We start from the raw sequence: 22,408 nt of genomic DNA on the forward strand, positions 1-22,408 counted from the left end.
CTCTCTCACCCCCCAGTCTGTCAGGAACGGATAGATATTGATGGAAGTCTATTTGCTTACTTTACATCAGAATGTGAGGACGGACTGTAGATAGACCTTTAAACTTGTGCTGAGAAATGTAGCTGAGTAAGAATAGCCTAAATGAAATGGCTTAATTGACTGAATTGAAGCCCTGAGTTATTCCAAGACGCTCTATAGCTCCTATTCCATCCCAGTAATACTGTAGAAGCTGTCAGAGAGGATGACCTCCTCACCAGGTGGGGGCGCTAGGTGGTCGTGTTCAGTGATAGCTGGATGTTGTTAAACACCTTCTACTGTCTTCTCTCTGTGTGTCTCTCTGCCAGGGGAACTCAGATACTGGCCTGCAAAGATGGAGCTCACCACACATCTGATAAATGATACCATGAATTTATATAAATGGGCCCTTACCATAGCAGGTAATCCTTACACTCCCGTGTGTGTGTGTGTGTGTGTGTGTGTGTGTGTGTGTGTGTGTGTGTGTGTGTGTGTGTGTGTGTGTGTGTGTGTGTGTGTGTGTGCGCACGCGTCAGGTTTAGTCTTGATCTTGGTTTGTGAGAGTTACAGTTCATATAAGGAAATCAGTCCCTGCCAGGCCCAGGCCCAGCCAATCAGAATGAGTTTTCCCCCAGAAAAGGGCTTTATTACAGACAGAAATACTCCACCCCACCCCACAGACGATCCCGCAGGTGGAGAAGCCGAATGTGGAGGTCCTGGGCTGGCGTGGTTACAGGTGGTTGTGAGGCCAATTGGACGTACTGCCAAATGTTCTAAAACGACGTTGGAGGCGGCTTATGGTAGAGAAATGAACATTAAATTCTCTGGGAACAGCTCAGACATTCCTACAGTCAGCGTGCCAATTGCACCCTCCCTCAAAACTTGAGACATCTGTGGCATTTGTGTTGTGTGACAAAACTGCACATTTTATAGAGTGGCCTTTTATTGTCCCCCAGCACAAGGTGCACCTATGTAATGATCACGCTGTTTAATCAGCTTCTTGATATGCCACACCTGTCAGGTGGATGGATTATCTTGGCAAAGGAGAAATGCTCACTAACAGGGATAGGAACAAATTTGTGCACAAAAATGTGAGATAAATACGTTTTTTTTTTTGTGCATTTTGGGGATTTTTTTATTTATTTCAACTCATGAAACATTTAACCAACACTTTACATGTTGCGTTTTATATTTTTGTGTTCAGTGTAGAGGAAGAAATGTCAGATTACTGTATTGTATTACTCACTGTTATCACAGCAGTAATACTGAGTATATTGTACTGTCCCCCCCCCCAAAGACAAACGAGTGGAGAAATGGCCCCTGATGGACAACCCCCTCCCAACGCTGGCCATCAGTTCCTCCTATCTGTTGTTCCTGTGGCTGGGGCCCAAGTACATGCAGAACAGAGAACCCTTCCAGCTCCAGAAGACACTGATCGTCTACAACTTCAGCATGGTCATCTTCAACTTCTTCATTTGCAAAGAGGTGGGCGTTTTCATTTTTTAATTTTATTTTAAAATTCTAATCTCGTCACCCACAACCAAATATTGTGTGAGTTTGCTAGTCTGGTTTAGCTTCTCGATTTTAAAATCTGTCACTAGAGACTTGTCACGACTTCTGCCCGAACTCGATGCCACTCCTTGTGTAGGTGGCGCTCGGCGGTCGACGTCACCTGTCTTCTAGCCCGTCGTTGATCCGTTTTTTCATTTTCCATTGGTTTTGTCTTGTCTTCCATCACACCTGGTTCCAATCCCGTTCATTACATGTTGTGTATTTAACCCTCTGTTTTCCCCTCATGTCCTTGTCGGTGATTGATTGTGATGTTATGTACGCGGGTATTTTGGATCAGGTGTGCGACGGGTTATTTTCTTTAGTTTCTCCTGCGCCTGACTTCCCTGCCACCTACAAACACGACTATGACAAGACTGAAACTAACTAAGTCAACTTTCATTGTCCTTCAAGAGTTGCTGAATATTTTATTTCACTTTCACCTCTTTTTTTTTTTTTTTTTTTTAAAGCATTCATAAAACATTTCCAAAAAGTGTAATTTAGTTGTGTAAAACTCCTTAGATTCCCTGTTTCCATTAGTTGATATCTGTCTGCTCTTAGTTTCTCTCTCTCTCTCTCTCTCTCTCTCTCTCTCTCTCTCTCTCTCTCTCTCTCTCTCTCTCTGTCTCTGTCTCTGTCTCTCTCTCTCTCTCTCTCTGTGTGTCTCTCTCTCTCTCTCTGTGTCTCTCTCTCTCTCTCTCTCTCTGTCTCTCTCTCGGTTTATATATATGTGTGTGTGTGTGGTGGTCTCTTCTATTCTCAGCTCTTCCTGGCGGCTCGGGCGGCCGGATACAGCTACATCTGCCAGTCTGTTGACTACTCAGACGACCCCAACGAAGTCCGGGTGAGTTCACCCAGAAACGACCCGGGACCTGGGTTCAAGTAGTATTTGAAATCGTTTCAAAATCTTTCATTGTGGCTCGATGCAGGTTGCCTGTCGCAATGGAACCAATTAGAATATTCACAAAATTGCGAACCCCAACCCATCTGGCATTCTAGACAGGATAAAGCAAACGGTAGTATTTAAACCCAGTTGGACGCCTGTATAATCAGTAGTACAGGTATGACCAGTAGTACAGGTATGACCAGTAGTACAGGTATGACCGGTAGTACAGGTATGACCGGTAGTACAGGTATGACCACTAGTACAGGTATGACCACTAGTACAGGTAGGACCGGTAGTACAGGTATGACCAGTAGGACAGGTATGACCAGTAGTGCAGGTATGACCGGTAGTGCAGGTATGACCGGTAGTGCAGGTGTGACTGGTAGTACAGGTATGACCGGTAGTACAGCTATGACCGGTAGTACAGGTATGACCACTAGTACAGGTAGGACCGGTAGTACAGGTATGACCAGTAGGACAGGTATGACCAGTAGTGCAGGTATGACCGGTAGTGCAGGTATGACCGGTAGTGCAGGTGTGACCGGTAGTACAGCTATGACCGGTAGTACAGGTATGACCGGTAGTACAGGTATGACCGGTAGTACAGCTATGACCAGTAGTACAGCTATGACCAGTAGTACAGGTATGACCGGTAGTACAGGTATGACCAGTAGTACAGGTATGACCAGTAGTACAGGTATGACCAGTAGTACAGCTATGACCAGTAGTACAGGTATGGCCGGTAGAACAGGTATGACCAGTAGTACAGCTATGACCGGTAGTACAGGTATGGCCGGTAGAACAGGTATGACCAGTAGTACAGCTATGACCAGTAGTACAGGTATGGCCGGTAGAACAGGTATGACCAGTAGTACAGCTATGACCGGTAGTACAGGTATGACCAGTAGTACAGGTATGACCAGTAGTACAGGTATGACCAGTAGTGCAGGTATGACCAGTAGTACAGGTATGACCAGTAGGACAGGTATGACCAGTAGTGCAGGTATGACCAGTAGTACAGGTATGACCAGTAGTACAGGTATGACCGGTAGTACAGGTATGACCGGTAGTACAGGTATGACCGGTAGTACAGCTATGACCGGTAGTACAGGTATGACCAGTAGTACAGGTATGACCAGTAGTACAGGTATGACCAGTAGTGCAGGTATGACCAGTAGTACAGGTATGACCAGTAGGACAGGTATGACCAGTAGTGCAGGTATGACCAGTAGTACAGGTATGACCGGTAGTACAGGTATGACCGGTAGTACAGGTATGACCGGTAGTACAGGTATGACCGGTAGTACAGGTATGACCAGTAGTACAGGTATGACCAGTAGTACAGGTAGGACCAGTAGTACAGCTATGACCAGTAGTACAGGTATGGCCGGTAGAACAGGTATGACCAGTAGTACAGCTATGACCGGTAGTACAGGTATGGCCGGTAGAACAGGTATGACCAGTAGTACAGCTATGACCAGTAGTACAGGTATGGCCGGTAGAACAGGTATGACCAGTAGTACAGCTATGACCGGTAGTACAGGTATGACCAGTAGTACAGGTATGACCAGTAGTACAGGTATGACCAGTAGTGCAGGTATGACCAGTAGTACAGGTATGACCAGTAGGACAGGTATGACCAGTAGTGCAGGTATGACCAGTAGTACAGGTATGACCAGTAGTACAGGTATGACCGGTAGTACAGGTATGACCGGTAGTACAGGTATGACCGGTAGTACAGCTATGACCGGTAGTACAGGTATGACCAGTAGTACAGGTATGACCAGTAGTACAGGTATGACCAGTAGTGCAGGTATGACCAGTAGTACAGGTATGACCAGTAGGACAGGTATGACCAGTAGTGCAGGTATGACCAGTAGTACAGGTATGACCAGTAGTACAGGTATGACCGGTAGTACAGGTATGACCGGTAGTACAGGTATGACCGGTAGTACAGGTATGACCAGTAGTACAGGTATGACCGGTAGTACAGGTATGACCGGTAGTACAGGTATGACCGGTAGTACAGGTATGACCGGTAGTACAGGTATGACCGGTAGTACAGGTATGACCGGTAGTACAGGTATGACCGGTAGTACAGGTATGACCAGTAGTACAGGTATGACCAGTAGTACAGGTATGACCAGTAGTACAGGTATGACCGGTAGTACAGGTATGACCAGTAGTACAGGTATGACCGGTAGTACAGGTATGACCAGTAGTACAGGTATGACCGGTAGTACAGCTATGACCGGTAGTACAGGTAGGACCAGTAGTACAGGTATGACCAGTAACTGGGAGATGCTGGCTGGCCATGATCCTTGCAGCGACTGGGATCATGAAATCAGACACCTGCTCTCTCTTTCACTCACCTCTGGGAGACGTGAAGAAACATGACCAGGCTTTATCCATCTGAGCAAACCCTCCAATCAGACAGACGGAGCCAGCGGGGTGGGTAGCTACTTCTCCATGACGTTTACACCAGGCAGCGTGCCACGTCCGTACAGATGATCCATTATATTGACCAGGTACTCAAGTGGCCGCTCTAACGACCGACAATAAATATCTTCTTAAAATGGAAAGCAGTTGGAAGGAGGCAAGATCAAGTGGGACCATTTCTAGCCAATGAGATGGCAGATACACGTGTGAACAACAAAGTGTTCATATTCGATCAAATAAGCCTCATGTATCAAATAAGCCATTACAGTTTTTGTTGACCAAATTCAACACTCTCTCATTGACCGTACAAAAAGTCCTTGCTTGGTGACGGGGAAACCCCTCTCGGTGAGCCCCAAATATTATATATAAACCCCACCTGCTAGAGAAGACAGTTATCCCTTTCCCTTCGCCTCTTCCTCTCTGTCGTCAGAGATCATTTTGTGTCCAAGGTTGATGATGATGATGATGATGAAAGGTCAAAGGTCAGGGATCACATCAGGCTATAGTCTAGTCAACAGATTCTAGCAGAGGCATAAACATCCCTCTACAGAGAGGTCACATGACCCCCTAAAGTTATGAAATATAACCTGTCTGGAGATTGTTGTCGAAGTCTTCCTCATTGACACTAACGTCCCGTCCCCCCGTCCCCCCGTCCCCCCCGTCCCTTCACAGATAGCAGCAGCGTTGTGGTGGTATTTCATCTCTAAAGGAGTAGAGTACCTGGACACGGTCTTCTTCATCCTGAGGAAGAAGTTTAACCAGGTCAGCTTCCTACACGTCTACCACCACTGTACCATGTTCACCCTCTGGTGGATCGGCATCAAGTGGGTGGCTGGCGGACAGTGTGAGTATCCCCCTTTCTATTTGTCTTTGTTTTTTAATACATAACCAGTAACTTCCTTTGAGAAAAAGGAATCTCTTCTTCTGCATTGAACTGTAGCAGAATGCAGTAACATGTTACAATCCCTTTATTAGAAATTCATACATTATTTGTGATTTGATAATGGTACCTCATCACATTATCTGCTGGGGTTTCCCCCTCCTCCTTTTGCAGCATTCTTCGGTGCACACATGAACGCTGCCATTCATGTCCTGATGTATCTGTATTACGGTCTGGCCTCCTTTGGACCCAAGATCCAGAAGTACCTGTGGTGGAAGAAGTACCTGACTGTCATCCAGATGGTAAGAGATCCGTTTACAGGAACTTGATTCAGATGGTTTTACAGTTAAGTCAGTCATGGCGTTATGTCATATCATCACTACTGGGTTGCTGGACTATTCAGTTAGTGAACCTCGAAGGTCCGAAGCTGGTCTTCTTTCTCTACCTGGAGAGATCATGGAGAACCAGCTGGTCTTCTTTCTCTACCCGGAGAGATCATGGAAAACCAGCTGGTCTTCTTTGTCTACCCGGAGAGATCATGGAGAACCAGCTGGTCTTCTTTCTCTACCCGGAGAGATCATGGAGAACCAGCTGGTCTTCTTTCTCTACCCGGAGAGATCATGGAGAACCAGCTGGTCTTCTTTTGACTTATTCCACATTTTGTTACGTTACAACGTTTTTTTTCCACCACTCATTAATCTACTGACAACATCTCATGATGACAAATCAAAAACAGGTTTAGACATTTTTGCCAATGTATTCTTTTTTTCACAGAAATATGGCACACCTGTATTTGGGGAATTTCTCCCTTCTCTGCAGATCCTCTCAAGCTCTGTCAGGCTGGATGGGGAGCGTTGCTGCACAGCTATTTTCAGGTCTCTCCAGAGATGTTAGATTGGGTTCAAGTCCGGACTCTGGCTGGGCCACTCAAGGACATTCAGAGACTTGTCCCGAGACCACTCCTGCGTTGTCTTGGCTGTGTGCTTAGGGACGTTGTCCTGTTGGAAGGTGAACCTTCGCCCCAGTCTGAAGTCCTGATCACTCTGGAGCAGGTTTTCATCAAGGATCTCTATGTACTTTGCTCCGTTCATCTTGATCCTGACTAGTCTCCCAGTCCCTGCTGCTGAAAAACATCCCCACAGCATGATGCTGCCACCACCATGCTTCACCATAGGGATGGTGCCAGGTTTCCTCCAGACGTGACGCTTGGCATTCAGGCCAAAGAGTTCAATCTTGGTTTCATCAGACCAGATAATCTTGTTTGTCATGGTCAGAGTCCTTTAGGTGCCTTTTGGCAAACTCCAAGCGGACTGTCATGTGCCTTTTACTGAGGAATGGCTTCCGTCTGGCCACCCTACCATAAAGGCCTGATTGGTGGACTGCTGCAGAGATTGTTGTCCTTCTGCAAGGTTCTCCCATCTCCACAGAGGAACTCTGGAGTTCTGTCAGAGTGACTATCAGGTTCTTGGTCACCTCACTGACCAAGGTCCTTCTCCCCCGATTACTCAGTTTGGCCGAGCGGCCAGCTCTAGGAAGAGTCTTGGTGTTTCCAAACTTCTTCCATTTAAGAATGATGGAGGCCACTGTGTTCTTGGGGACCTTCCATGCTACAGACATTTTTTGGTACCCTTCCCCAGATCTGTTCCTCGACACAATCCTGTCTCTGAGCTCTACAGACAATTCCTTTGACCACATGGCTTGGTTTTTGCTCTGACATGCACTGTCAACTGTGGGACCTTATATAGACAGGTGTGTGCCTTTCCAAATCATGTCCAATCAATTGAATTTACCACAAGTGGACTCCAATCAAGTTGTAGAAACATCTCAAGGATGATCAATGGAAACAGGATGCACCTGAGCTCAATGTTGAGTCTCATAGCAAAGGGTCTGAATACTTATATCATTATGGGGTATTGTGTGTAGATTGATGAGGAAATTGTTGTATTTAATACATTTTAGAATAAGGCTGTAACGTAACAAAATGCATTAAAAGTCAAGGGGTATGAATACTTTCCCGAACGCCCTGTACATAATAAGGTTTCAACTGATCCCTCCCTCTGTCTCTACCTCAGGTCCAGTTCCATGTCACCATCGGCCACACTGCTCTGTCCCTCTACATGGACTGTGAGTTTCCCCACTGGATGCACTATGCCCTTATCTGCTACGCCCTGACCTTCATCGCCCTGTTCGGTAACTTCTACTACCAGACGTATCGCCGCACGCCACGTCAACCCAGGGAGCCCAAGGCCTCCAAGGCTCTGTCTAACGGGGTCTCCAACGGGCTGTCCAAGGGACTGGGGAATGGAGCGGTGGTGGGAGGGGGCAAGGTGGAGGAAAAGGAGAGATCATCAGGGGTGGACAACGGGAACGGAAGGAGGAAGAGGAAGGGGAGGGCCAAGAGGGATTAGACGGAGGGAGAGGGGGTGTAGGGCTGAAGGAGGCTGGCACTAACAGGCCTTGCTGTTTTGATCTTATTATACCTCCCACATAGCACCCTATTCCCTATGCAGTGCACTACTTGTAGGTGAAGGCGTGGTAAGAGGCAAGGCTGGAGACAATTACATTTCAATTCAATCAATTTATGAAGAAAACTGACATTTCAAAATTCCAATTTTTCCTCATTGGGTTTTGATTGGGGAAAACTTGAATTTCAGTTGACTTTCTACGTTGACTGAATTGAAAGGGAAATAACCCCAATCCTGGGAAGAGGTCACGACGTGTCCATGGTGACCGTCATTACAACTCATCCAACATTCAGTAGTTTCTGGTCTGGAAAACAACAACATCATGTTCTCTCTCTCTCTCTGTACCGCAGTGTTGAGGTTTGTAGCTAGCGAACCGACTGGTTTGTAGCTAGCGAACCGACTGGTTTGTAGCTAGCGAACCGACTGGTTTGTAGCTAGCGAACCGACTGGTTTTGTAGCTAGCGAACCGACTGGTTTTGTAGCTAGCGAACCGACTGGTTTTGTAGCTAGCTGAACCGACTGGTTTTGTAGCTAGCGAACCGACTGGTTTTGTAGCTAGCGAACCGACTGGTTTGTAGCTAGCGAACCGACTGGTTTGTAGCTAGCGAACCGACTGGTTTGTAGCTAGCGAACCGACTGGTTTTGTAGCTAGCGAACCGACTGGTTTTGTAGCTAGCGAACCGACTGGTTTTGTAGCTAGCGAACTCGACTGGTTTTGTAGCTAGCTGATTCACTAGTTTGTAGCTAGCGAACCGACTGGTTTGTAGCTAGCGAACCGACTGGTGTTTAGCTAGCTGATTCACTGGTGTGTAGCAAACTAACCCACTGGTTTGTAGCTAGCAAACTCATTAATTCACTAGTTTGTAGCTAGCTGATTCACTGGTGTGTAGCTATAACCCACTGGCGTGTAGCTAGCTGATTCACTGGTGTGTAGCTATAACCCACTGGTGTCTAGAGACAGGAACACACCACACACGCGCAGGCTTCCATCACCAGTACAGGAGACAATGTCAGTCGATCTTTGGCCTTTTTTAATTTAAACATTCAATGTGTACGTATGCCTTTTAAACAATATGACTTAGTCATACTGTCATTTTTGGCCTTTGCCCAGATTTGTTGGTTCATATTATGTGAGGTAGGCCATTGAATTCTTCAGCCCACTTCAGCTGTTGGCAATCCTAGCCACACATTGAGATTACATAAGGTCTGAAAAACAAATTTGAGCTCTTGAAATACAAGTTAAGCTTTATCCAATTACGACTTGGCCAATTAGACGTGTTTACTGTACATGCTAATAAAAAGCATCACTCATTATTACTAGAAGTGACATTCATTTAGAGGCAGTGGAATCTAGAAGCGACATTCAGTTAGAGGCAGTGGAATCTAGAAGCGACATTCAGTTAGAGACAGTGGAATCTAGAAGTGACATTCAGTTAAAGACAGTGGAATCTAGAAGCGACATTCAGTTAGAGACAGTGGAATCTAGAAGTGACATTCAGTTAGAGACAGTGGAATCTAGAAGTGATATTCAGTTAGAGACAGTGGAATCTGGAAGTGACATTCAGTTAGAGGCAGTGGAATCTAGAAGCGACATTCAGTTAGAGGGAGTGGAATCTAGAAGCGACATTTAGAGTCAGTGGAATCTAGAAGTGACATTCAGTTAGAGTCAGTGGAATCTAGAAGCGACATTCAGTTAGAGGCAGCGGAATCTAGAAGCGACATTCAGTTAGAGGCAGTGGAATCTAGAAGCGACATTCAGTTAGAGACAGTGGAATCTAGAAGCGACATTCAGTTAGAGGCAGTGGAATCTAGAAGTGACATTCAGTTAGAGGCAGTGGAATCTAGAAGCGACATTCAGTTAGAGACAGTGGAATCTAGAAGCGACATTCACTTAGAGGCAGCGGAATCTAGAAGCGACATTCAGTTAGAGGCAGCGGAATCTAGAAGCGACATTCAGTTAGAGGCAGCGGAATCTAGAAGCGACATTCAGTTAGAGACAGCGGAATCTAGAAGCGACATTCAGTTAGAGACAGTGGAATCTAGAAGCGACATTCAGTTAGAGGCAGCGGAATCTGGAAGCGACATTCAGTTAGAGACAGTGGAATCTAGAAGCGACATTCAGTTAGAGGCAGCGGAATCTGGAAGCGACATTCAGTTAGAGGCAGCGGAATCTGGAAGCGACATTCAGTTAGAGGCAGCGGAATCTGGAAGCGACATTCAGTTAGAGGCAGCGGAATCTGGAAGCGACATTCAGTTAGAGGCAGCGGAATCTGGAAGCGACATTCAGTTAGAGGCCGTGGAATCTAGAAGTGACATTCAGTTAGAGACAGTGGAATCTAGAAGTGATATTCAGTTAGAGACAGTGGAATCTGGAAGTGACATTCAGTTAGAGACAGTGGAATCTAGAAGTGATATTCAGTTAGAGACAGTGGAATCTGGAAGTGACATTCAGTTAGAGACAGTGGAATCTGGAAGTGACATTCAGTTAGAGACAGTGGAATTTTGTCAGAAATGTTGCCTTGTTTTCTATTTCACTATTCTGTCCTGGTTGCCTCTACATACGACATCACTAGTTGTCTTACTCAGTGAACGTGAAGCTGTGAGCAGAGCCAAGTAGACACACTATGTCAGGGAATATTAACTGTGAAGACGCTGCTATGGATTATTAGGGCAAATCAAACTACTAGTCAACTGGGAGATGCTGTTTATCAACCAATCAAATCAAATGATCGATTGCTGGATTGATTTGATACGCTGTTTAGGCAATATCAGCTGGTCAATGTGTTTTAGTTAGTGTACTGTACATACTGCTACTGAAGGACCATGTGCTCTACCTAACCTAACGTGTTTTAGTTAGTGTACTGTACATACTGCTACTGAAGGACCATGTGCTCTACCTAACGTGTTTTAGTTAGTGTACTGTACATACTGCGACTGAAGGACCATGTACTCTACCTAACCTAACGTGTTTTAGTTAGTGTACTGTACATACTGCTACTGAAGGACCATGTGCTCTACCTAACCTAACGTGTTTTAGTTAGTGTACTGTACATACTGCTACTGAAGGACCATGTGCTCTACCTAACCTAACGTGTTTTAGTTAGTGTACTGTACATACTGCTACTGAAGGACCATGTACTCTACCTAACCTAACGTGTTTTAGTTAGTGTACTGTACATACTGCTACTGAAGGACCATGTGCTCTAGCTAACCGTGACATGTGTAGAGTACAACACCACACAGTCTATTCTAGAGCAGCAAATTCAACCATGTATCACATCATGTAATTTAATAGATTTATTGTTCCTATCTTTAATATAAATGTGTTTGTTTTTTTCTTCTTCTGAATGGCAAAGTGCTTGTCTGTGTTTTAGTGTTCTTGGAGACTTTTTTAAATTTATTTTATTTATTACATGTTGTATATATTATATGCTGTGTGATTTTTGTACATTTGTGATTTTTTTGGGGGGGGGGGGAGTTCCCAAGTAAATACCATGATGAGCAGATATTTCTCTGTCCAAACAGCTTGCACGTTCTTTTAAAGGATCATGACTTATTTCAACTCATAGATACAAATAAACAGAATGCCTGGACATACAGTACGTGTTGTCTCTCCTTCAGCCATTAAAAGATATTGTATGTCTACGATCAGTTCTTTTATTATTGTTTCATTTATTACTGCTCAGGACAGGAAGGGAGGGTGTAAATGGTGGCTGCTGTGGACCAAGGTCATGTTGAGGCTTGGTGATTCTGAGTAGGGGTGCCTTGTCATTCTTCCAGTGAACACCAGAGGGCGTAGTGGTCCTTAGAACAGGATGATGTTTTAAAGTCTCTAGTTCGAGAGAAGAAAGGGGTTTTACGCTTCAGAGAGTTGTCCACCTTTTGCTGATTCTCAATTTTAACATTTTCAGGCGACTGGGAGGTTGGTGTAAGTTCCAGTATCTAACCTGTATGTCCACCATGTTCCTTTCTCCTATCCAGTCCAGTCCAGTATCTAACCTGTATGTCCACCATGTTCTTTTCTCCTATCCAGTCTAGTCTAGTATCTAACCTGTATGTCCACCATGTTCCTTTCTCCTATCCAGTCCAGTATCTAACCTGTATGTCCACCATGTTCCTTTCTCCTATCCAGTCTAGTCTAGTATCTAACCTGTATGTCCACCATGTTCCTTTCTCCTATCCAGTCCAGTCCAGTATCTAACCTGTATGTCCACCATGTTCCTTTCTCCTATCCAGTCCAGTATCTAACCTGTATGTCCACCATGTTCCTTTCTCCTATCCAGTCCAGTCCAGTATCTAACCTGTATGTCCACCATGTTCCTTTCTCCTATCCAGTCTAGTATCTAACCTGTATGTCCACCATGTTTCTTTCTCCTATCCAGTCCAGTCTAGTATCTAACCTGTATGTCCACCATGTTTCTTTCTCCTATCCAGTCCAGTCCAGTATCTAACCTGTATGTCCACCATGTTCCTTTCTCCTATCCAGTCTAGTATCTAACCTGTATGTCCACCATGTTTCTTTCTCCTATCCAGTCCAGTCTAGTATCTAACCTGTATGTCCACCATGTTTCTTTCTCCTATCCAGTCCAGTCCAGTATCTAACCTGTATGTCCACCATGTTCCTTTCTCCTATCCAGTCCAGTCCAGTATCTAACCTGTATGTCCACCATGTTCCTTTCTCCTATCCAGTCCAGTATCTAACCTGTATGTCCACCATGTTCCTTTCTCCTATCCAGTCCAGTCCAGTATCTAACCTGTATGTCCACCATGTTCCTTTCTCCTATCCAGTCTAGTATCTAACCTGTATGTCCACCATGTTTCTTTCTCCTATCCAGTCCAGTCCAGTATCTAACCTGTATGTCCACCATGTTCCTTTCTCCTATCCAGTCCAGTCCAGTATCTAACCTGTATGTCCACCATGTTCCTTTCTCCTATCCAGTCTAGTATCTAACCTGTATGTCCACCATGTTTCTTTCTCCTATCCAGTCCAGTCCAGTATCTAACCTGTATGTCCACCATGTTTCTTTCTCCTATCCAGTCCAGTATCTAACCTGTATGTCCACCATGTTTCTTTCTCCTATCCAGTCTAGTATCTAACCTGTATGTCCACCATGTTCCTTTCTCCTATCCAGTCCAGTATCTAACCTGTATGTCCACCATGTTTCTTTCTCCTATCCAGTCTAGTATCTAACCTGTATGTCCACCATGTTCCTTTCTCCTATCCAGTCCAGTCTAGTATCTAACCTGTATGTCCACCATGTTCCTTTCTCCTATCCAGTCCAGTCTAGTATCTAACCTGTATGTCCACCATGTTCCTTTCTCCTATCCAGTCCAGTCCAGTATCTAACCTGTATGTCCACCATGTTCCTTTCTCCTATCCAGTCTAGTATCTAACCTGTATGTCCACCATGTTCCTTTCTCCTATCCAGTCCAGTCTAGTATCTAACCTGTATGTCCACCATGTTTCTTTCTCCTATCCAGTCCAGTCCAGTATCTAACCTGTATGTCCACCATGTTTCTTTCTCCTATCCAGTCCAGTCCAGTATCTAACCTGTATGTCCACCATGTTCCTTTCTCCTATCCAGTCCAGTCCAGTATCTAACCTGTATGTCCACCATGTTCCTTTCTCCTATCCAGTCCAGTCCAGTATCTAACCTGTATGTCCACCATGTTCCTTTCTCCTATCCAGTCTAGTATCTAACCTGTATGTCCACCATGTTCCTTTCTCCTATCCAGTCCAGTCCAGTATCTAACCTGTATGTCCACCATGTTCCTTTCTCCTATCCAGTCTAGTATCTAACCTGTATGTCCACCATGTTTCTTTCTCCTATCCAGTCCAGTCCAGTATCTAACCTGTATGTCCACCATGTTTCTTTCTCCTATCCAGTCCAGTCTAGTATCTAACCTGTATGTCCACCATGTTCCTTTCTCCTATCCAGTCCAGTCCAGTATCTAACCTGTATGTCCACCATGTTTCTTTCTCCTATCCAGTCTAGTATCTAACCTGTATGTCCACCATGTTCCTTTCTCCTATCCAGTCTAGTATCTAACCTGTATGTCCACCATGTTTCTTTCTCCTATCCAGTCCAGTCCAGTATCTAACCTGTATGTCCACCATGTTCCTTTCTCCTATCCAGTCTAGTATCTAACCTGTATGTCCACCATGTTTCTTTCTCCTATCCAGTCCAGTCCAGTATCTAACCTGTATGTCCACCATGTTCCTTTCTCCTATCCAGTCTAGTATCCAACCTGTATGTCCACCATGTTCCTTTCTCCTATCCAGTCCAGTATCTAACCTGTATGTCCACCATGTTTCTTTCTCCTATCCAGTCCAGTCTAGTATCTAACCTGTATGTCCACCATGTTTCTTTCTCCTATCCAGTCCAGTCTAGTATCTAACCTGTATGTCCACCATGTTTCTTTCTCCTATCCAGTCCAGTCTAGTATCTAACCTGTATGTCCACCATGTTCCTTTCTCCTATCCAGTCCAGTTTAGTATCTAACCTGTATGTCCACCATGTTTCTTTCTCCTATCCAGTCTAGTATCTAACCTGTATGTCCACCATGTTTCTTTCTCCTATCCAGTCTAGTATCTAACCTGTATGTCCACCATGTTTCTTTCTCCTATCCAGTCCAGTCCAGTATCTAACCTGTATGTCCACCATGTTTCTTTCTCCTATCCAGTCCAGTCCAGTATCTAACCTGTATGTCCACCATGTTCCTTTCTCCTATCCAGTCCAGTCCAGTATCTAACCTGTATGTCCACCATGTTTCTTTCTCCTATCCAGTCTAGTATCTAACCTGTATGTCCACCATGTTTCTTTCTCCTATCCAGTCCAGTCTAGTATCTAACCTGTATGTCCACCATGTTTCTTTCTCCTATCCAGTCTAGTATCTAACCTGTATGTCCACCATGTTTCTTTCTCCTATCCAGTCCAGTCTAGTATCTAACCTGTATGTCCACCATGTTTCTTTCTCCTATCCAGTCTAGTATCTAACCTGTATGTCCACCATGTTCCTTTCTCCTATCCAGTCTAGTATCTAACCTGTATGTCCACCATGTTTCTTTCTCCTATCCAGTCTAGTATCTAACCTGTATGTCCACCATGTTTCTTTCTCCTATCCAGTCCAGTCTAGTATCTAACCTGTATGTCCACCATGTTCCTTTCTCCTATCCAGTCCAGTCCAGTATCTAACCTGTATGTCCACCATGTTTCTTTCTCCTATCCAGTCCAGTCTAGTATCTAACCTGTATGTCCACCATGTTCCTTTCTCCTATCCAGTCCAGTATCTAACCTGTATGTCCACCATGTTTCTTTCTCCTATCCAGTCCAGTCTAGTATCTAACCTGTATGTCCACCATGTTTCTTTCTCCTATCCAGTCCAGTATCTAACCTGTATGTCCACCATGTTCCTTTCTCCTATCCAGTCCAGTATCTAACCTGTATGTCCACCATGTTCCTTTCTCCTATCCAGTCCAGTCTAGTATCTAACCTGTATGTCCACCATGTTTCTTTCTCCTATCCAGTCCAGTCTAGTATCTAACCTGTATGTCCACCATGTTTCTTTCTCCTATCCAGTCCAGTCTAGTATCTAACCTGTATGTCCACCATGTTCCTTTCTCCTATCCAGTCCAGTATCTAACCTGTATGTCCACCATGTTCCTTTCTCCTTTCCAGTCCAGTCTAGTATCTAACCTGTATGTCCACCATGTTCCTTTCTCCTATCCAGTCCAGTATCTAACCTGTATGTCCACCATGTTTCTTTCTCCTATCCAGTCCAGTCCAGTATCTAACCTGTATGTCCACCATGTTTCTTTCTCCTATCCAGTCCAGTCCAGTATCTAACCTGTATGTCCACCATGTTTCTTTCTCCTATCCAGTCCAGTCCAGTATCTAACCTGTATGTCCACCATGTTCCTTTCTCCTATCCAGTCCAGTCTAGTATCTAACCTGTATGTCCACCATGTTCCTTTCTCCTATCCAGTCCAGTATCTAACCTGTATGTCCACCATGTTTCTTTCTCCTATCCAGTCCAGTCTACTATCTAACCTGTATGTCCACCATGTTCCTTTCTCCTATCCAGTCCAGTCCAGTATCTAACCTGTATGTCCACCATGTTTCTTTCTCCTATCCAGTCCAGTCCAGTATCTAACCTGTATGTCCACCATGTTCCTTTCTCCTATCCAGTCTAGTATCTAACCTGTATGTCCACCATGTTTCTTTCTCCTATCCAGTCCAGTCCAGTATCTAACCTGTATGTCCACCATGTTTCTTTCTCCTATCCAGTCCAGTCTAGTATCTAACCTGTATGTCCACCATGTTCCTTTCTCCTATCCAGTCCAGTCCAGTATCTAACCTGTATGTCCACCATGTTTCTTTCTCCTATCCAGTCTAGTATCTAACCTGTATGTCCACCATGTTCCTTTCTCCTATCCAGTCCAGTCTAGTATCTAACCTGTATGTCCACCATGTTTCTTTCTCCTATCCAGTCCAGTCCAGTATCTAACCTGTATGTCCACCATGTTTCTTTCTCCTATCCAGTCCAGTCTAGTATCTAACCTGTATGTCCACCATGTTCCTTTCTCCTATCCAGTCTAGTATCTAACCTGTATGTCCACCATGTTCCTTTCTCCTATCCAGTCCAGTATCTAACCTGTATGTCCACCATGTTCCTTTCTCCTATCCAGTCCAGTATCTAACCTGTATGTCCACCATGTTTCTTTCTCCTATCCAGTCCAGTCTAGTATCTAACCTGTATGTCCACCATGTTCCTTTCTCCTATCCAGTCCAGTATCTAACCTGTATGTCCACCATGTTCCTTTCTCCTATCCAGTCCAGTCTAGTATCTAACCTGTATGTCCACCATGTTCCTTTCTCCTATCCAGTCCAGTCCAGTATCTAACCTGTATGTCCACCATGTTCCTTTCTCCTATCCAGTCCAGTCTAGTATCTAACCTGTATGTCCACCATGTTCCTTTCTCCTATCCAGTCTAGTATCTAACCTGTATGTCCACCATGTTCCTTTCTCCTATCCAGTCCAGTCTAGTATCTAACCTGTATGTCCACCATGTTCCTTTCTCCTATCCAGTCTAGTATCTAACCTGTATGTCCACCATGTTCCTTTCTCCTATCCAGTCTAGTATCTAACCTGTATGTCCACCATGTTCCTTTCTCCTATCCAGTCTAGTATCTAACCTGTATGTCCACCATGTTCCTTTCTCCTATCCAGTCTAGTATCTAACCTGTATGTCCACCATGTTCCTTTCTCCTATCCAGTCCAGTCTAGTATCTAACCTGTATGTCCACCATGTTTCTTTCTCCTATCCAGTCCAGTCCAGTATCTAACCTGTATGTCCACCATGTTTCTTTCTCCTATCCAGTCCAGTCTAGTATCTAACCTGTATGTCCACCATGTTCCTTTCTCCTATCCAGTCTAGTATCTAACCTGTATGTCCACCATGTTCCTTTCTCCTATCCAGTCCAGTATCTAACCTGTATGTCCACCATGTTCCTTTCTCCTATCCAGTCCAGTATCTAACCTGTATGTCCACCATGTTCCTTTCTCCTATCCAGTCTAGTATCTAACCTGTATGTCCACCATGTTCCTTTCTCCTATCCAGTCCAGTATCTAACCTGTATGTCCACCATGTTCCTTTCTCCTATCCAGTCCAGTCTAGTATCTAACCTGTATGTCCACCATGTTCCTTTCTCCTATCCAGTCCAGTCCAGTATCTAACCTGTATGTCCACCATGTTCCTTTCTCCTATCCAGTCCAGTCTAGTATCTAACCTGTATGTCCACCATGTTCCTTTCTCCTATCCAGTCTAGTATCTAACCTGTATGTCCACCATGTTCCTTTCTCCTATCCAGTCCAGTCTAGTATCTAACCTGTATGTCCACCATGTTCCTTTCTCCTATCCAGTCTAGTATCTAACCTGTATGTCCACCATGTTCCTTTCTCCTATCCAGTCTAGTATCTAACCTGTATGTCCACCATGTTCCTTTCTCCTATCCAGTCTAGTATCTAACCTGTATGTCCACCATGTTCCTTTCTCCTATCCAGTCTAGTATCTAACCTGTATGTCCACCATGTTTCTTTCTCCTATCCAGTCCAGTCCAGTATCTAACCTGTATGTCCACCATGTTCCTTTCTCCTATCCAGTCTAGTATCTAACCTGTATGTCCACCATGTTTCTTTCTCCTATCCAGTCCAGTCCAGTATCTAACCTGTATGTCCACCATGTTCCTTTCTCCTATCCAGTCTAGTATCTAACCTGTATGTCCACCATGTTCCTTTCTCCTATCCAGTCCAGTCTAGTATCTAACCTGTATGTCCACCATGTTCCTTTCTCCTATCCAGTCCAGTCTAGTATCTAACCTGTATGTCCACCATGTTCCTTTCTCCTATCCAGTCCAGTCTAGTATCTAACCTGTATGTCCACCATGTTTCTTTCTCCTATCCAGTCCAGTCCAGTATCTAACCTGTATGTCCACCATGTTCCTTTCTCCTATCCAGTCCAGTCTAGTATCTAACCTGTATGTCCACCATGTTCCTTTCTCCTATCCAGTCCAGTCCAGTATCTAACCTGTATGTCCACCATGTTTCTTTCTCCTATCCAGTCCAGTCCAGTATCTAACCTGTATGTCCACCATGTTCCTTTCTCCTATCCAGTCTAGTATCTAACCTGTATGTCCACCATGTTCCTTTCTCCTATCCAGTCCAGTATCTAACCTGTATGTCCACCATGTTCCTTTCTCCTATCCAGTCCAGTCTAGTATCTAACCTGTATGTCCACCATGTTTCTTTCTCCTATCCAGTCCAGTCTAGTATCTAACCTGTATGTCCACCATGTTCCTTTCTCCTATCCAGTCCAGTCTAGTATCTAACCTGTATGTCCACCATGTTCCTTTCTCCTATCCAGTCTCAGTATCTAACCTGTATGTCCACCATGTTCCTTTCTCCTATCCAGTCCAGTCTAGTATCTAACCTGTATGTCCACCATGTTCCTTTCTCCTATCCAGTCCAGTATCTAACCTGTATGTCCACCATGTTTCTTTCTCCTATCCAGTCCAGTCCAGTATCTAACCTGTATGTCCACCATGTTCCTTTCTCCTATCCAGTCCAGTCCAGTATCTAACCTGTATGTCCACCATGTTTCTTTCTCCTATCCAGTCCAGTCCAGTATCTAACCTGTATGTCCACCATGTTCCTTTCTCCTATCCAGTCCAGTCTAGTATCTAACCTGTATGTCCACCATGTTCCTTTCTCCTATCCAGTCCAGTATCTAACCTGTATGTCCACCATGTTTCTTTCTCCTATCCAGTCCAGTCTAGTATCTAACCTGTATGTCCACCATGTTCCTTTCTCCTATCCAGTCCAGTCCAGTATCTAACCTGTATGTCCACCATGTTTCTTTCTCCTATCCAGTCCAGTCCAGTATCTAACCTGTATGTCCACCATGTTCCTTTCTCCTATCCAGTCTAGTATCTAACCTGTATGTCCACCATGTTTCTTTCTCCTATCCAGTCCAGTCCAGTATCTAACCTGTATGTCCACCATGTTCCTTTCTCCTATCCAGTCCAGTCTAGTATCTAACCTGTATGTCCACCATGTTCCTTTCTCCTATCCAGTCCAGTCCAGTATCTAACCTGTATGTCCACCATGTTTCTTTCTCCTATCCAGTCTAGTATCTAACCTGTATGTCCACCATGTTCCTTTCTCCTATCCAGTCCAGTCTAGTATCTAACCTGTATGTCCACCATGTTTCTTTCTCCTATCCAGTCCAGTCCAGTATCTAACCTGTATGTCCACCATGTTTCTTTCTCCTATCCAGTCCAGTCTAGTATCTAACCTGTATGTCCACCATGTTCCTTTCTCCTATCCAGTCTAGTATCTAACCTGTATGTCCACCATGTTCCTTTCTCCTATCCAGTCCAGTATCTAACCTGTATGTCCACCATGTTCCTTTCTCCTATCCAGTCCAGTATCTAACCTGTATGTCCACCATGTTCCTTTCTCCTATCCAGTCCAGTCTAGTATCTAACCTGTATGTCCACCATGTTCCTTTCTCCTATCCAGTCCAGTATCTAACCTGTATGTCCACCATGTTCCTTTCTCCTATCCAGTCCAGTCTAGTATCTAACCTGTATGTCCACCATGTTCCTTTCTCCTATCCAGTCCAGTCCAGTATCTAACCTGTATGTCCACCATGTTCCTTTCTCCTATCCAGTCCAGTCTAGTATCTAACCTGTATGTCCACCATGTTCCTTTCTCCTATCCAGTCTAGTATCTAACCTGTATGTCCACCATGTTCCTTTCTCCTATCCAGTCCAGTCTAGTATCTAACCTGTATGTCCACCATGTTCCTTTCTCCTATCCAGTCTAGTATCTAACCTGTATGTCCACCATGTTCCTTTCTCCTATCCAGTCTAGTATCTAACCTGTATGTCCACCATGTTCCTTTCTCCTATCCAGTCTAGTATCTAACCTGTATGTCCACCATGTTCCTTTCTCCTATCCAGTCTAGTATCTAACCTGTATGTCCACCATGTTCCTTTCTCCTATCCAGTCCAGTCTAGTATCTAACCTGTATGTCCACCATGTTTCTTTCTCCTATCCAGTCCAGTCCAGTATCTAACCTGTATGTCCACCATGTTTCTTTCTCCTATCCAGTCCAGTCTAGTATCTAACCTGTATGTCCACCATGTTCCTTTCTCCTATCCAGTCTAGTATCTAACCTGTATGTCCACCATGTTCCTTTCTCCTATCCAGTCCAGTATCTAACCTGTATGTCCACCATGTTCCTTTCTCCTATCCAGTCCAGTATCTAACCTGTATGTCCACCATGTTCCTTTCTCCTATCCAGTCTAGTATCTAACCTGTATGTCCACCATGTTCCTTTCTCCTATCCAGTCCAGTATCTAACCTGTATGTCCACCATGTTCCTTTCTCCTATCCAGTCCAGTCTAGTATCTAACCTGTATGTCCACCATGTTCCTTTCTCCTATCCAGTCCAGTCCAGTATCTAACCTGTATGTCCACCATGTTCCTTTCTCCTATCCAGTCCAGTCTAGTATCTAACCTGTATGTCCACCATGTTCCTTTCTCCTATCCAGTCTAGTATCTAACCTGTATGTCCACCATGTTCCTTTCTCCTATCCAGTCCAGTCTAGTATCTAACCTGTATGTCCACCATGTTCCTTTCTCCTATCCAGTCTAGTATCTAACCTGTATGTCCACCATGTTCCTTTCTCCTATCCAGTCTAGTATCTAACCTGTATGTCCACCATGTTCCTTTCTCCTATCCAGTCTAGTATCTAACCTGTATGTCCACCATGTTCCTTTCTCCTATCCAGTCTAGTATCTAACCTGTATGTCCACCATGTTTCTTTCTCCTATCCAGTCCAGTCCAGTATCTAACCTGTATGTCCACCATGTTCCTTTCTCCTATCCAGTCTAGTATCTAACCTGTATGTCCACCATGTTTCTTTCTCCTATCCAGTCCAGTCCAGTATCTAACCTGTATGTCCACCATGTTCCTTTCTCCTATCCAGTCTAGTATCTAACCTGTATGTCCACCATGTTCCTTTCTCCTATCCAGTCCAGTCTAGTATCTAACCTGTATGTCCACCATGTTCCTTTCTCCTATCCAGTCCAGTCTAGTATCTAACCTGTATGTCCACCATGTTCCTTTCTCCTATCCAGTCCAGTCTAGTATCTAACCTGTATGTCCACCATGTTTCTTTCTCCTATCCAGTCCAGTCCAGTATCTAACCTGTATGTCCACCATGTTCCTTTCTCCTATCCAGTCCAGTCTAGTATCTAACCTGTATGTCCACCATGTTCCTTTCTCCTATCCAGTCCAGTCCAGTATCTAACCTGTATGTCCACCATGTTCCTTTCTCCTATCCAGTCCAGTCTAGTATCTAACCTGTATGTCCACCATGTTTCTTTCTCCTATCCAGTCTAGTATCTAACCTGTATGTCCACCATGTTCCTTTCTCCTATCCAGTCCAGTATCTAACCTGTATGTCCACCATGTTCCTTTCTCCTATCCAGTCCAGTCTAGTATCTAACCTGTATGTCCACCATGTTTCTTTCTCCTATCCAGTCCAGTCTAGTATCTAACCTGTATGTCCACCATGTTCCTTTCTCCTATCCAGTCCAGTCTAG

At 44.6% G+C, this 22,408-nt stretch overlaps 1 protein-coding gene across 2 annotated transcripts in view; it reads left to right on the forward strand.

Annotated features, from left to right (window-relative positions):
- LOC106597646 (very long chain fatty acid elongase 4) overlaps window positions 1–11,830 on the forward strand; it is an 18,137-nt gene extending 6,307 nt beyond the window's left edge. For both annotated transcript variants that reach the window (XM_082976018.1, XM_082976019.1), the window contains exons 2-7: window positions 345–437; window positions 1,313–1,500; window positions 2,327–2,407; window positions 5,561–5,732; window positions 5,943–6,070; window positions 7,841–11,830. In XM_082976018.1, coding sequence (XP_082832144.1) covers window positions 345–437; window positions 1,313–1,500; window positions 2,327–2,407; window positions 5,561–5,732; window positions 5,943–6,070; window positions 7,841–8,176 — 998 coding nt within the window. In that variant the 3' untranslated portion in view covers window positions 8,177–11,830. The remainder of the gene's footprint in view (window positions 1–344; window positions 438–1,312; window positions 1,501–2,326; window positions 2,408–5,560; window positions 5,733–5,942; window positions 6,071–7,840) is intronic.
- The last annotated feature ends 10,578 nt before the right edge of the window (window positions 11,831–22,408 follow it).

This window comes from Salmo salar, chromosome 05 (genome assembly GCF_965601325.2).
Source record: "Salmo salar chromosome 05, fSalSal1, whole genome shotgun sequence".
Lineage (NCBI taxonomy): Eukaryota > Metazoa > Chordata > Actinopteri > Salmoniformes > Salmonidae > Salmo > Salmo salar.